This window comes from Ostrinia nubilalis, chromosome 20 (assembly GCF_963855985.1).
Source record: "Ostrinia nubilalis chromosome 20, ilOstNubi1.1, whole genome shotgun sequence".
Classification (NCBI taxonomy): domain Eukaryota; kingdom Metazoa; phylum Arthropoda; class Insecta; order Lepidoptera; family Crambidae; genus Ostrinia; species Ostrinia nubilalis.
The window spans coordinates 13,817,877-13,834,721 of record NC_087107.1 but is presented as its reverse complement, the minus strand read 5'-3'; the positions used below and the strand labels follow the sequence as shown (position 1 = coordinate 13,834,721).

Here is a 16,845-nt window from a genome sequence, read left to right as displayed (position 1 = left end):
AGTGATCTTAATAATTTTTATACCCACATTTTACAAATAAATTGATTTGATTTAATTCGATTCGACAGTGACGTTATCCTGAGGAGCGCAATGAAGAAAACCCTCATTATTCTATCATGTCTTTCAAAAATATTATCAAAATGTTCTTCCTTTCCAGTTCCACGCAGGCTAGTCTTTTATAAAACTTAAGAAATTACTTTCCTTTGCAGTCGTTCCACGCAGAGGTGCACCAGTACAAGCACCAGGTCGAGCTGTTCGGGCAGCTGACGCAGCGGCTCATCGCCGTGTACCGGAACGACGACACCACCCGCATCAAGCGCGCCACCGAGGCCATCAACCACCGATACAACGAGCTTAACAATAGGTAAGTTACTTTCATCATCATTTCAGCCATAGGACGTCCACTGCTGAACATAGGCCTCCCCCAATGACTTCCACATCGCACGGTTGGTATCGAATCAGAAACGAGGAGATCCGTAAACGAACTAAATTCGCTGACATAGCCCGACGGATTAGCAAGCTTAAGTGGCAGTGGGCAGGGCACATAGTACGCAAGTTACTTTAATGTTAGCTAATACTAGCTCGGTAAAACAGTATATTTTTCAGTCGAAAACACAACCGCCACTAAATATAATATCTAAACAAAGATCTAGGTTTTAACTATTAAAAAACCCATGCATACCTAAATTTAAAATGCTCACGAGAGAAGCTAACAATTACAATAAAATCTAGTGTCTAAGGTGGAAGGCACGTAACTGTAATCTGCGATAGTATAGCGTGCAGAGCGGTGGGAAAGGGTATTTTTCTTACGACAAAATGTCAGCGAGACTTCAGAGCAGACATTGATTTTTTAATTAAACTTGTACACATAGAAATAATTTTCATTGGCGGACTTTTAAATCGTCTACCAGTCAACCACAATTCCAGCAGAGAATAAGGCGGTTCAAAATAAAAGACATGTGTGACGTGACAAGTCTATGACGTCATTATTGATTGTCACAAATCCCAAACAGCTCTACAATTGCAGAAGTCTACTTTTAACCGCTATAACTTTAAGAAATTCTGCTATTATCGTATACATTATTATGTTGATGATTTAGTATTATTCTAATTAATTCAATTTTCTCTCAGCATCGTCGCCCGAGGCAAAGCGCTGCACTCGGCAGTTTCATCGCTGCAGAACTTCGACCGGTCGCTGGAGAACTTCGTGGCGTGGCTCAGCGAGGCGGAGTCGCTGCTGGACGCGGCCGAGAGGGACCCACATTTGCTCAAGGTAGGCCAAAATAGTCCTTATTACAACCACATAAATGACGCAGGGTTTGCTGTCAACTGTACAGTAAAAAGTAGGTATGAAAACCAGAATCAAAATTTCTCATATCCACATTCTCTAAACTTTGCAAAAGCGCCATCTAGGCATAATAGTGCCATTTAATTTATTACCACACCGCGCCGCGGTATGTCCTGTTCAAGAAATGTTTTCGCTACCCCAACACAGATGGCACTGATTTCATTCAGTATTCATGCACTACTGAGACGTGTAAGAAGGAACTTGCGCTTCCCTCTCACAGATGGCGGTAGTAGTATTTCCATGGGTTTGTTTTGGGGTTGTTTTTTAGTTTACTGTTTTACTGCCATCTATATTTTTAAGCTCAAACTAAGTACTGTAATTTATTTAAGAACTAGCAGATCTAGTTTTGTGCAAGTAAATTTTTCACTAGAGGGCTTTAGTTGTACAAAACTTAAGCACTTAGCACAGTTTTTCATTAAAATTAAATCGATTATTCTTTTCCGCCAGGAGAAACATAAGAAAAGAGGGTCGATTCTATATATATGGTCAGCAAACTAATTTTATTTAATTCCTGATAATAATGTATTTTTTTTTTTATGTGACAGGAGGTAAATGTAAATGTAGGTTACTTGGCAATTTGATCAATAAGTGTCATATATTTTTCGTCATTACCATAGTAGTCATTGCCTAGTATTGCCATGATACTTTCCGTCACTCATTTAACTCTTTTATTACCATTATCTTACTCTGTTCTGCTAATAAGAACGTTAGGTACAAATCCATTGAATCCTAAATCTTATTCCTACTTTTTAATCCCCGAGTTCTCGTTATTAACAAATCGAGAGAAGACGAAATTCTCGTTTTTAAATTCTCAAAAAAATATTATACCACCCTTACCCCACCCTAATGCGTACTTCGAACAATATTTTTTCACTCAACAAACGCAAAGACATTTTTATGATGGACCACAGTTTATTCGCGCGATGTATTCGAGCGCCGTCGAAGTTCGTGTGTTTACTTCGCGTTAAGTTCGAAGTTGTTTCGGTTTGGGTCTAGGGGGAAGGGGGTCCGTAATAACAGTTTTAGACCGCAGAAGTGAGCCATGCCGCTTTGGGTTTCATATTTCCTAAATGCTGTGGAGATAGGACAGGACGTCGAGGTTGGCAGCGATACGTCTTGGTTGGTATAAAATTAAATCTAGTTTAGGTGATAAAAGTGAACAGCTTGGTTATTATTTGAAACTAGCGGCAGCCCGCGACTTCGTACGCGTAGACCCCGTTTTACTCCTTTAGGGGTTGAATTTTTCAAAATCCCGTCTTAGTGAGCACCTACGTTCTAAAATGAACCCCCATGCAAAATTTGAGACTCCTAGCACTTGTAGTTTCTAAGATTTCGTGATGAGTGAGTAGGTCAGTCAGTAAGCATTCATAAGATAAGGTGCTCATTTTTTTGGTGTCACTCGTGGTACCTATTTAAGTACTTTCATTAAATCAAATCGAGGACATTTATAGTGCCATAACTTAAAAGTTCAAAAGGTAGATAATAGTTCAAAAAAGCGTACTTACGTGCTGAAAAAATGAAATGTGAACTTTGGGGTCCTTTGGTTTATTTCAGTGGTTCTTAACCGGTGGTCCGCGGACCACTAGTGGTCCCTGGAGGCATTCCTAGTGGTCCACGAAGACATCGTAATAAACAAGTGACGTGATGAGTCGAGTAAACACATAGCAAACTCCGCACAGTGGGCGAGAAATCGACGTCCCATTTCATAGGATTTAAAAAAAAAAAAGAAGTGGTCCCTGACAAGATAGAAATTTGGTAAAATGGTCCCTCGTGACTTAAAGGTTAAGAACCACTGGTTTATTTAGACACTTTTTTTTTATTATGTAAGTTAGATTGCTGTTAATTTACATTGTGTATTTTTAGTTTGAAATTATTTTGCTCATGATTAATCTGTCAGTGTATTTAACAAAGCAACAAGGGTTAAGGCATTAAGTTGAATGCAAAGCGGACGTATCCCAAATTGTAATAATTCCGCAGTGAAGATGAATTCTCGAAATACCCTCCTTGATGAAAGCAGATGGAGGCAATATTTTTGACAAAATGAATACTTTTCATTGCGAGCCTTTTTTCAATTTAAACAACGGTAAACACCGCGTTTTGCCGAATTTATTGCTATGTGGCAATTGCGTATAATAATATGTTTAATCGTATAATTCTGAGGCTAATGTATGTTTGTGCTAGGTGATCTCTAGAACTACTCATTTGATTCTGAAAATTCTCCCATCAGTGCGTATTAGCTACAATATTCTTGGGACTAAGTATGCTCAATTTCGTGGGAATGCTTAAGTTTTTCGAGAAAACATCTTTGTGCAGTTAATAATAGTATAAATAATTCAGCATGATGTTTTGTTAATCTTTGACTGATATTGCGTAACTGCTCATAGTAAACCTTAGTTACATTGCGATTTATATTGGTAGCAAAATAACGCTAGAGTTTATCTAAAAGTCCACCTAATAAAAAATTGATTCCAAACTTCAAAGCATTTATTTAGTTGGAATAGTGTTCTAATTTTTTCAGCTTCAATAAAACGGAGTAGGCATCGATCCATTGCATTGCCTATTTTGAGCTAGCTCTAGCAAAGAATATAAATAGATGAAATACAGAAACAGCAGTCCATTCATGCTCAATTAAAAGTATCTTCAAAACCTACCATAGACTGTTGATATCTTAGTGGTTTTCATAGAGATATCTGTAATATAATAATTATAAGACTTCGTATGATTATAGTTTGTTTATTTATTTCTTTATTTTACCTTTCTTAGGAAAACTTACAGCTAAATGTTACGTTAAGTGATTTTTGCATACATATCTATTCATATTACTGCATGGAAGGGCGCGGTGTGTGCGAAGTTTGTATAAAACCGCGAAAAGGCCCAGTGTCCCATACAAATTGTCCACGCCCCACACCTCTTAACTATGTATGAGAGTATAACCATGTATAACTTTATTATAGTTTCTACCTAAAGTGCAGGGAAAGTCGAGCGGCTTGAAACAACTTGAGCCAATTTAAAACTACCGCGCAGAAGCTATTTAATACTATTCAAAGCTGTTAAAACTTGTTTCATTACTTCCATTTAAAATTTTACTTTTAAAAAGTGTATTCAACCTTTATTTCGTCCATCCTTTAGCTTTTATTTTTCAGATTTTTCTAAAGCTTTTCAGTGTAGTCTATATTTTTTTATATTTTAGTTTATTAATGAGATTTTTTTCTTGTGTTACAGGTAAGTCCAATTAGGCAGTATGTAGTGGGTAAGTCTGTGTTATTTACTCTGTGACAATTGTACTATACTGAGCATCATTTCAAAGCAGGTGACAGTCCTAAAGGTAACGTTTAAAAATGCGTACCCTAGAATTAATAGGTAAACAAAGTCTTCTTCATCGTTTTTATTCTTAATATTACCAAAGAATAATATAAGTACCTACTATTATTACTGTCAACAATCATTTTACACAAAAACAATTGCCCATAGCCAGTGGGACTCAACACCATGACCTTTTACTTGCCGGACGATTGCTCTGCCAACTGAGCAATAGAGAATTTACTTAATTGAAATGTTTAACTGATTTTTTCTATTAATATTAAGTACTACTACCATAACTATGAACATCAGAATTAATTTTTACGACGTTTGCGTCCTAGACATTCGACTCTTACAAGTGCAAAAACATGTTTTCTATATTTCGAACTCCGAATAACCTAACGTTCTGTGGGTAGGCCGTGTTTGTGTTTTGCTTAATAGGCGAATAAGCATAAGGGCCCGAAAAGCGGTTGGGCATCGAATGCCTCATACATAATGCGCATATTATACCTTCGGTAAACTACAGTGAGCAAATATCGTGGCTTTTCAGGACATTTGAAGATAAATTATTTAGCTCTACACAACCTTCTTTCTGCATAGCATTACTATACTTACTTCTTTTTAAAACGCTAAAGTTTTCCAATATAGATCAGCAACTTTTAATTTTAAATTAAATTGGTTTTAATACTTTTTCAGTATTTGTCTAGTTTAATAATAGACTTGGTTTGAGCATTAAACAATTAAAAAACTCATAAAACTAATTTCTTTTTGCAAATAGGCGTTTAAAAAGCACTTTTACACGTCCCAGTGTTAACCCTACCACTACTTCGGGACAATAAATGGGCCAGTGCTGAGAAGAAGCAGCGCAAGAAACTCGGTCAATTAATAATTAAAATATGGGAAGTTGGTTTTTCCAGCTTATTTATGTAAAATTTCCAATGAGGCTCACTTCCACCTTCGGCCTGATCATCACTATCCATTATTAGGTGAGATGCAGGTCAAGAGCTTCTTCGTTGAAAAAAATATCATGTAGGTATTGTTTATTAAAATTTAATTTAAATTTAAGTACCCAATTCTCTTATGTAAATAAAATCCGTAAAGCAGAATGAATTATAGTATTCCCCTTCGGAAAATGTAGACCAAAAATCTTGTTGACACATTTAAAACTCACTTGGGCGTTAAAATGCTGCAACGATTTATTTGTGCTGGGAAATAAAACTGCTTTCCAAAGCCTTTTTAAACATTTTGTTTAACTTTTCTTGTAGAGTGTAAAATCGAACTAGTGTTTGAATGTAGTGAAAAGTTCCAATGTTATTTACTTCCAAGATAGTTATTTTTTGTGCGTGGAGGCACTTTGGAATGATTTCTCATTTTTTACGACCTTAACACCTTCAAACTCAATGCAATCGCGTTGCCATAATAATTTATAAATAGATTTTGTGTAATTGTAAAGCACAACTCCAATGTCGAACTCTCAGAAGGTGTTTTTCTAAGAAGCCGTCTATTAAAAATTTATTTTATTTATTTTAAACTTGAATGCATATAAAACAGTGTACATAAGGCGGACTTAAAATGCCTTTCGGCATTTTCCTCCAGTCAACCTTAGGGCCATGCTTGGAGTTCTGGAGCGGGCCATGCTTGGAGTTTCCCTGCGTGATCGAATCAGAAATGAGGGGATCCGCAGGAGAACCGCAATTGCTAAAATCAAATGGCAGTGGGCGGGGCACATAGCTCGTAGAGACGATGGCCGTTGGGGCAGAAAAGTTCTCGAGTGGCGACCACGGGCTGGAAGACGTAGCGTGGGCAGGCTTCCTACTAGGTGGACCGACGATCTGGTAAAGGTCGCGGAAACCTTAGGGCCAAACTGAAAATAAAGTAGGCGGTAAAATTCACAAGCTTTAATTTTTACCATGACCAAGATTTTTATTTACAACAATTCTGGGCCCTAATTCTACTCCGTCCGACTCAATTTTCCCCAAACCGTTACACCTTGTATCAGAGCCTCATAATAACAAAACTTCTACTTACACTTGGAAACAAATAACCGGTAAATCCCGCCGTATTTCACATTTTGGGCACCGTATCCCTGACAGTTGCGTCAAATATTAATACCGGCGCGGGCGTTGGACGCACCTGTGATTTCGTATTATTAAGTTTAGGGAAACTTGTGTTGTTATTTTTTTCAAGCAAAAAAGAGCCGGAAAATTTGTTACCGGGCTTGACAGGTGCGGCACTACTGAGCCGTTTGTGAAAAAGCATTTGCATCTTTATTTGAAAAGGAATCGTGGGTCTAATATTTTAAATGCTGAAATGAATACATAAACGTTTTGTAGTTCTATAATCTTGATTTTTTGTGACTTATAGAAGCGAAGAAACTTGCTCGCATCTTTAAATAATTTGAAGTCAGCTTTCCTTATATTAAATGCCAGGTAAGTAACTCTTTTTTAATTGTTATGAAAAAAGTAGGTAAAACAATTAGATAAAATTATTATGACCAACTTTGGGTTTGCTCGGTGGTTCCAAGAAGTGAACTTATTAAAAAGAAAGAAAACAAATGCGCGAAACCAATTACCACCTTGCAATAATTTCAACCCTCGTCCGGTTATCGTTCCCGGATCGGGGCCCGCCCCCGGCCCTGGCTATTTTTCCAGCATCACGCCAATAAATTGTAAGTTTCCACCCGGGTGCACTGGCAGAAAGCGCGGGGTATTAGCGCGCAGTTATCGCACCGTTCGGTACAGATCATCGGGGGCAGGTGTGCACCTAGGGGACACAGGGGCTCTGTGTTTTGAATATGATTGGCTGTAATTAGATCAAAAATCATCTAAACACAACTACACAGCCAAATATTCATTGACACTGCAATAATTGTAAGGTCAAATAAGTAACGGTAAAACATCTCAAAATCTTCATTAGGTGGATAGCGATAATTTTTTGGATAACCAAGAAAAACCCGAGTTTAAAGAAATACATTTCTAAATTCATTCTCTAGCTTTATTTTAAACATTCATTTCGTATCTTAAAGTTTCGCTTACTGAACAACAGCGGGCCCCAACCCAACCTAAGTCCGCCCCTGCCGTTTTCTTCCGCGTCGCCACCCTTTAATTTTTCCTCAAACTCGTCGGGCCCGTGAAAAATTCATTAGAAATCAGCCCGCCGTTTAATTAGTCACTCCGAGCACTCTTTGGGAGATTTTTTTAATAAACTCATCCGAGAGGAAAATGTTTCTCGTGACCTATAATCAACTTATTTACGGTGTCTTTTTAAAAAGTTTTTTGAGTGACTTTTAATGGCGGTAATTTATGACGTTCATTTGTGTTTTAATTTGGCAGAGTTTTGAATGAATTAACGACGCTTCGTCAACCCTTGCGGAAAATTCACAAAAGACATAAACAAAGTTATTTGGATGTTAAATACTGGAAAATTTCGGAACAAACAATTCTACATCTAAAGTATTTAACTACTTAACTTAGAGTCTAGATAAAATATTACAACTTAAGTCTACATTAGTTATTATTCATGTATGTGCCAGCCAGTTAAACGGCTAATTTATATTAATAAAATATGTAAAGTGGAAAATAAGTTTCAACATTTCCTGAGAAATTAATAATCTTGAATGTCCATCCAGCATTTAGGATAACTTATTTCATGCTCACATAAACCTCAAATACTAATTACACACTAAAAATGCTAGCATCAAAAAGTCATTAGCGAGTCCTTTGTCCAGGTGTTATAGCGCATAAACACTACCCCCCCACCCCCCTGCCCCCCTTGCCCCCTAGTTCCCTCCCTGTTCACTTAGCGCTGAAATACGACGCGCGAAAGACGGTGTAGTGCTTCAGTTATACGTGCTGCTGATACAATGAGCCTCAGATGAGCGGCTGAGTGCAAATAATTGTTGCGAAACGGTAAAACGTTTGTGCTGTGGAATAATCTATGGATTAGATCGGATGTTGTTACCTATAAATCGTCTTAAGGTGCTTTTAAAAGCACGAAAAGATGTTGGCAAAAACTTATTCTAGCTCGCTCCTAAACGGTTGCATGAGATCGCGATAACAATTAATTACTATTGTGTCTCGATTCGTTCTATCATATGACTTAAAAATATTTTTTTTGGATTTATATATCTTTTTTTTCCATCGGGAAATGCTTTGCGCGTACCCACTGGCCGATGCGTATGGCCTGTAGTTTATTTACCTACCTGATCTTATGTAATTTAAAATAACTGTAGGTAGGTGTTTAAGTAAAGGAATCTTCTTAAACTGATTCCTAAATGATCCCTAAGTAATTATGCTAATTCAATGAGCGCCACACACGGCCGTGTGTCAACAAATTAATCAACTAATCACACCGCTAATCAGACTATGTAATCAACTTTGGTTTAAACCACGACACAAATGAGCTCAGTAAGTTCAATATGAATATGTGATGTAGGTATTACATGTCACACATTGTTTTTAATACACGTTGAATTTATGCATTGAGATCACTTGCTATTGAATTTGCTATTAGAAAACTGGTCTCGTCATAATACTTTTAGCAAAATAAGAATATAGTGGCGACCACGAGCTGGAAAACGAGGCGTGGGCAGGCCCCCCACTAGGTGGACCGACGATCTGGTGAAGGTCGCGGTAGGTGCCTGGATGCGCCTTTGTCCAGCAGTGGACGAAGAATATTTGAGTTGAGTTTAAGACGGTTGTGAAGAATTTGTCAATTATTTGATTGATATTTTTCGTGGGTATACTTATGTATAAGAAAGTATTGAATTTTAAGGTTTGAGAGATTTCAAATTACCTACTATAAATTATTCTGTGCTACTATACCTAAAGACCGAATCCTATTGGCTTTCTAGTCGTGCGAAAGGGTCGTGCTCTTATAGTGTGATTTTCTCGTACGATATAAAGCTACTGACCATATTGTGTACTGTGGCACCCATCGAATCAGTCGGTACGGGCCCAATTACAATGTGTACTCTGTCCGAAACAGCAACCCTTTCTGGCCGTTAGTGGTGGGAGGGTTAATGGAATATCCGTTAAATTAGTTCGGAGATAAAGATCATCAGTTGGAAAATGTTTGGGTTTGTTCTATCGGTGATTGTGAACTAAATGGACACGGGATAGTGTTGTGAAGGCGAACTGAGATTGATTTGTAGATAGTGAGATACGGCAAAATCTAGTTTTATGTCAATCTTGTCCATAGATTTATCAAAAATATTATTAGGCTGAGTTGCACCACCTAACTTTGACCGTAAGTATAACGATAACCGGCGTATTTTGTATGGAGTTTGACAGATTTTTGACGTTTGTTAAAGTCAAAGTAAGATGGTGTAACCCAGCCTTAATGTGTGCACTTCATGATTTGCATGTTTACTTCGCCTTCGCGTAGTTCAAAAGTCTGAAGATCTTAAATTCAATTTCTGAGATAGACGTACGTAGCGGTGATGTTATAACACAGTTTTTTATATAAGAGCTGATCCTTAACTTGATATTTCGTGAGGTATTTTATTTCAATAAACTTTTCTCGGCCTCGAAGAGATCGGTTTCCAGCAAAACAAGTCTTATTGCTAAGTATATTTTCAGTAAATTCTTGTTTTGTACGGCATACAAGGTGTAACATAATACAGACTAAGTCACAAAATTAAATGTTTCTGTAGTTACTTTAAAAGTGTTTCTATTATAGTGTTTCTATCATATTATTCAACACATTTTGTAAACTGACCAAAAAGTAGAAACATTTTTAACCAGTACTATTACCATATCCGAAATATCCGATCGGCCCATCACTACCTCCCGTAATCAATCTAACTCAAGATCGCCGAAGACATCTAATTACATTTCTCTTGTAAAAGCGGCCAAACGCAAGTGCCAGGGCTGCTAGGGTTGCCAGCGTTCCGCAGAAAGGGTTATTATTTAATTAATAATCATCACGTCTAAGATATGCCTTTTTGTGCGCAATCAGACTGACATTTAGGGCTATTGTTGAGTAATTGAGTTGGCATACCTTAAAATACTTCCTATAAAAGACGACAGTATAGGGAAGCGTACTGCTCCTATTTTTATAAAGAGGTCACAAAGACGTTTTAGTTATGTTGATGCCTTCGGCCGTAAGATGCGTTCAAAATATGGATTTTTTTTTATTCGAAACTATTCCGTTAGTGTCGCATGGGATAAGTCATTCAACATGCATAAAAAAGTATTTATCAAAATAATCCTAGCCTAAAATTAATATATGATAAATAAATAACTGAATTATCAAGATTATTAAGTGACTCCTAAAGTCTGACACAATAAGAATCATTACATAGGATAGAAGAAGATTGTTATTACGCACTGATTGCAGAATTCCATGAAAAAATTGTTTTAAACCTTGCACTTTCATTTTATTTCAGTAAAAAAGAGAGAAGTGCCAGTAAAAAAGAGTGAAATACATGCAGTATTTGAGATGCAGAATCTACCCATTTTGGTTCAGCACTTTTTCAGTAATAACCTGAGTATACTCCAATATTCCCACATACAATAATAATTCCATATCCCAATCCAATCCCACAATTAAAACATAAGTGTTTTCCTTCCCACACGCGGGTTTCTCGCCGAACCTCACTCAATTAAGTGTATCGGTTAGTGATGTGAGCGTTCGCTAGTGATGTGCCCCCGGGGCGTTCGACGCAATTGTGTCCGACGATGTTTGGGCCGGAGTGCGGTCGCGTGGAACATGTAGTGGTGGGATGGGCGCTTAGGGATTGATGTGTCGATAGATGACTGTATTTTTATATATAAGAAATAATAATAATATGAAATAACTATCCGGCATAAGAGTTATTTATTTATAACTTTAGGACAAATTTAACAGTCATAATTTTGAGATATGTAGAGATAACTTGTATTTCTAGCAAGCGAGGTCCCGCCTATTTAAGCAGTGGACGTCCTGTGCTGAAATAATGATGATGAATGTTTGTGTTAATCAGTAAATTTCAAAACACCTACAGAATAATCACTAGTGGATGGATGAAGTTGTGAAAGTTTAAATAATGTAGTTTCACTTAGGTAATGAAATGTAAAGACCTTTATCGATAACCTTTTATATCCGAACACAGCCCCATCACTACACTACAAGAATCATGCCCAGTGGACCGCCGCCGACGGCTCGCCAAATTGATTTATACGTCCATATGAAAATTGCGTCTTGCCGACTAATATTGTATTAAGGATTACGGAACCCCGCCTTTGATCTGAGACCCCCAGTTTGTTTAGGGCTAGCCTTTGACTGTGGCTTTGCCCGTGGAATAGTTTTGGAAAATTGTAGAAGGTAAACTGTTCCGCGTAACATAAGTAGGTACAGTTACGCGGAACAGTTTACTTTGGCTACTTTTACATAAATTATTACTCAGTTATAGTGATTGAGAAGAAGCAGCCAATTTTTTAATCAGTTTTGTGGTCTTACTGACTGAAAACTGACATGACTGGATGATGGAGGCATATAAGAAATTAAATAGGGCCTACCTGTCAATAGATCAATAGAATGAAGGCCCAAAAACCAACAATACAATACCTGTCAACTTGTGAAATTGGTGGTTTGAAAGTTAGTACCTACTGACTACACGAAATTAAATAAATTTCTAGGTTACCTAGTTTTCTGCACGTTCACTTCGCTGTGTTCAATTCAAAGACGAGCTGTTCTAAGAAACCGTAAATATCAATCTAAACTTTACGTTTATAAGTGTATAACCTTTTACTTGGAAGTCACAGATGCTCATGTTTTTTGCAGTAAATTATGCGAAACTGATGCGTTCCTTACTTTAATTTACACAGTGTACCTACTCGAGATTCCTTTGAGAAGTCATATAATTTGACAGTCTTGTCATACTTACTATGAAAAATGCATTCACGTTTTGAATGTCAATTTGAACTAACCTCAAATATAGGTATTCCAATTTGACTGGCCAAATATTTACCACTTTTTTGACACGATCTATTTCAACGAAAGTTTCAAAACTCTACCCATTTACAGATCACAACAAAATAACCAAACACGGCAATACTAACTGCTGCGTGCATTCCAATCTCTTAACCACTTGCTACCAGCACTTAGGCCGAAAATAGCCCGAAATGGTTAAACAATCGCGCGCACTTGAAACGTTTTATCTGATTGCCTTATGCAGCAACAGACGTCAAAACACACTTATTTATAGTTCTTGTAGAGCCAAATTTGGAATAATTGAATTTTATCGGAGAGTCAAATGCTCGTAAACGAACGGGTTAAATTTTTAGTCTTGGAATTTATGAAGTTAATTAGGACGGATTAATGAATACTTAAGTAGACAATGGATTTTATCCAGTTTCATGTCGTGGATAGTTTCAGTTTTAACATATTTACGAGCCTTCATTTCTGGACTGAAAAGGTGACTTATCTTTAAATAAATGACATGGTTTTTATGTGCCACTTTATGAACACGTAAAATCTTTGTCTACCAGATCTTTTCCATCTTAAAAAAATAGATAATAATATGACAAAACGAATACCGATACTGATGGCCGATGGGGCAGTAAGGTTCTGGAGTGGAAGTTACGTACCGGAAAGCATAGCGTAAGACGTCCACCCGCAAGGTGGACTGATGACCTCATAAAGGTAGCATGAAGGCAGTGGATGCAGGACGCCACCAACCGGCCATTGTGGAAATTATTGGGGGAGGCCTATGTTCAGCAGTGGATGTCCTATGACTGAAATAATGATGATGACGATGATGATGAATACGAATGCGATACAACAAACAATAATAAACCAATTTATTTAATTTAAATTACTGTAAACTTAGATGGATTTGGTTCTTGCTCCTGCCCGGGATTGGAACCAACAACAACAGCTGATATTCATTTTAAGAAAGTATCAAATTGAGTAAAAATTTAAGTTTGTGCTTGTTTCTTCCAACATTAGGTACACTAAAAGTCATAGCAAATACTATGTAATATATCTAGCACGCTATAAAATGGTTGTAATTTTTACCGCTCACTACTAGAGTGGCTATTCGGTAGTAAACGTGATTTACGAACGCTCGATATAGATCGACCGTATTTCAGAATCAGACCCCGTTCGTGTGATTTAGCTGCATAATGGCGAGTCTGGGAAATTGTTGATAGGAAGGGAAACTTACTAAATGGGAAAGCGTATTAAAATTAGTTTTTTAGTAACAATCAAACTTGTACATTTATTAGCAACTTCACAAGGGCCACGACAATAAATTGTACGTACTACTCTTTTTTGTAAGGCGAGATAGTTTCAATGACATTAAACTATGAAAGTAATTAAAGTATCCTAATCTTTCCATTTCAATATCAGTTAGCCTTATTTTCATTACCGCCAAAGCTGCACAACTGAGCCTTTTTACCCTGCTGCCAAATATCAGTTTTATATCTCACTATTCATACTCATAGTAGTTTCTTTGAAATATTATTACGTTATAACCAGTATTTTACTTGCTCTGTAGCATAAAAGTTTACTCTAAATTTTAATTTTCACTTCAGCATTCGCATATAAAACGCACCAAAAAGTTTTGAATTCGTTAAATGCGTTATGATGCATTTAACGAATTCAAAACTATGGTTTTGAGTAAATTACAACTAATGCTACTCATTACGAATGCAACAGTACTCACGTAATTTAGTATAATGTCTCTCCATGTAAGCCAGATTTAGCTTTTAAGCTTGGAAAGTTCCGTGAAAAGTCGAATAGAAATGTTAAAAGTTCAACTGTCCGCCGCAAAAGAACTGCCGCTTGATGTGCATACTAATTTCTTGCGGGTTTTAGTATTTGAAATCACGGGAAACTAGGTATTTTAGGTACTTTCGTATCTGTAATTATTGTATTACTCATGTTTTATTGCACGAAAACAATAAAACAAATTATTACTGAGTCGTAAACAATTTTCCTCAAAACTTAAATCTGAAGCTTTCATGGAAATATACATAAACTATTCCGTTATAAGCTCTGAAGCTCATAGAACTTTTGATTTTATTTTGATATTCACTATTTTCTCTGACTTTTATTTCTCGAAAGAAACAGCAAAAACTTTACATTTCCATTTAACTTGTATTCTTTTACAAAATTGCTCCCAAACTATCTTTACAATCCTTACTTACATTGTTCCGCACTACGAAAACAGAATAAACTTTTAGATCCATCGAAAACCTAATCCATTTATCTAAAATAACATCGGGAATAATCATAACAAAAGTCTGAAACTGTAACCAAAACATACAAAATAAGTTAAACCGTTACTCGCAACCGAAAACAGTTGCAACAATCACGTCCAAAAACGCGATTACACAATTTATTCAGCAAAAACTAACCCGCACGCACTGAAAACAAACCTCTGAAAAACGAAAACACGACTGCGTCGGCCGCTGCAGAGCGCCGTCCGCCAGTCGACCGACGGCGGGCGCGCGCTACGCCCGCGTCATGTGACCCTGCCAGCCGCCGCCATGACGGAGGGGGCGGCTCGGCTGCGGCCCGCGCCGCCCCGCAAGCCCGACTCGCTGGCGCTGGCCTGGCCGCGCTGGGAAGACCCACCGCCGCCGGCGCCCGAGCCCACGCGCCCCGGCCCGTCCCCGCTCCGCGACGATTTCGGCGCCTTCAGCCCCTACACGCCGCCGCGGCCGCGCCGGCCGCACAGCGTGGTCGCGCCGCGGCCGCCCGTGGTCCAGCCGCGCCGGCCGCACTCCATCTCCACCGTCGAGGACGACTGGCCCGCCGTGCCGCTGCTGCAGCCGGTGCCGCGCCGGCCGCGACCCGTCTCCGCCACCATGGCCACGCTCCCGCGCGCCAACTACAGTTTACCGTCCTCGCAAAGTGATTACCAGTTGCAAAGACCTGCGATCATGACGAACGGCTACGGCGCCGTGCCGCCGTCCACCTCCCGCCGGCTGTCGCTGCCCGGCGGGCCACAGAACCCGCCCAAGACCTCCGCCACCTTCCACGGGCTGTCGAACCTGATGGGGCCGCACGTATCGCTGGGCACGCCCGGTACGCCCAGCACGCCGGCCGCCGTGCGCGAGGCCGTCCGGCACCTGCTGCAGCAGCCCCGGAACGGCTTCCCGATCATGGACCACAAGCTGTCCCTCTTCATCGAGATCCTCGACGCTCAAGAGAGATTCTCACAGGTGGGCGCTCCGAAGCAGGTGTTTATAATTTTCTAAAGTGCTCAATTTGATGAATTCGTGTTGTTCTGAAGGATAATGCAAATAGCTTGTGTTCACTTCCGAAGTATGCCGCCCAAACTTCGCGAGGTTCAATCATGTTTCTTGCTCAAATTCATAATGTTTACAAAGGTCTTATTCAATAATCTCCCCGAGTGGGATATTTCACCCGGTGATGGAGTAAGTTTGACAAAACGTCGCAAACGAAGGATTTTGTTTTAATCCGCTTAAAAGTGTAAAACTTTTCTCTCGGATTCTTTACTTTAACTTGGCGTTAGCATTAGAAACTTGAACATGAAATATGAATTGTGAGGCTCGCGTTTTAAAATTGAAATAATTTCATTCATTTCAGCTTCACACTGCTGAGTTAACAAACTAGCGTTTTATATAGCTTTTCGGCGTAATTTTGAACAAAAGCTTTGAAAATAATCTTGCTTCAGAACAAACTTTTGACTTTATTATCATTAGATCTTAGAATTTCACTTGATGAATTTCGACTCCATTAAGTTTCATGCTTTGCTTTATTATCTCAAAGTGTTATGCTAATATTGTTTCATGGAACAAGAAATTCTCTGTTATTCCGTAGCTTTAGTGATAGAACGCTCTGTGTACATTTTCACGTTATTTCCTTGGCACGTTTATAATCTATTCACAAAATTGCACAATAATATTTCATCACTCGTCTTTGGTATCAAAACTTTGGCACGAAGGCTACATTTGATAATTAATTTTCGCACAAAAGACTAAGCGGAGTGTTAATGATTCCCCATAAAGTTGGATAATGTTCGCAACTAGCTAAATAATGTCGCACTCTCGGCGCCGCCGTAATAAGTATCTCCAAAGTTGGCGCTATGTGTTTGTAAACTTAACTAGTTTTTAGTTTAGAGCCCAAATGACACATACTGGGATTTAGGGAAATTGTGTATCTTTAGTTGAATAAGTTCTCAAAGTAAGTTCATTGCCCCGACCTCTGTATAGTAGTACATAGTGTAGGTACTGTATATTCAA

The 16,845-nt window shown here is 38.4% G+C and overlaps 1 protein-coding gene across 1 annotated transcript in view; it reads left to right on the top strand.

Annotated features, from left to right (window-relative positions):
- The window catches only part of LOC135081916 (dystrophin-like), a 284,223-nt gene that overhangs the window by 6,010 nt on the left and 261,368 nt on the right, over window positions 1–16,845 (top strand). Inside the window, exons 2-3 of the mRNA XM_063976698.1 lie at window positions 210–364; window positions 1,132–1,273. Coding sequence (XP_063832768.1) covers window positions 210–364; window positions 1,132–1,273 — 297 coding nt within the window. The remainder of the gene's footprint in view (window positions 1–209; window positions 365–1,131; window positions 1,274–16,845) is intronic.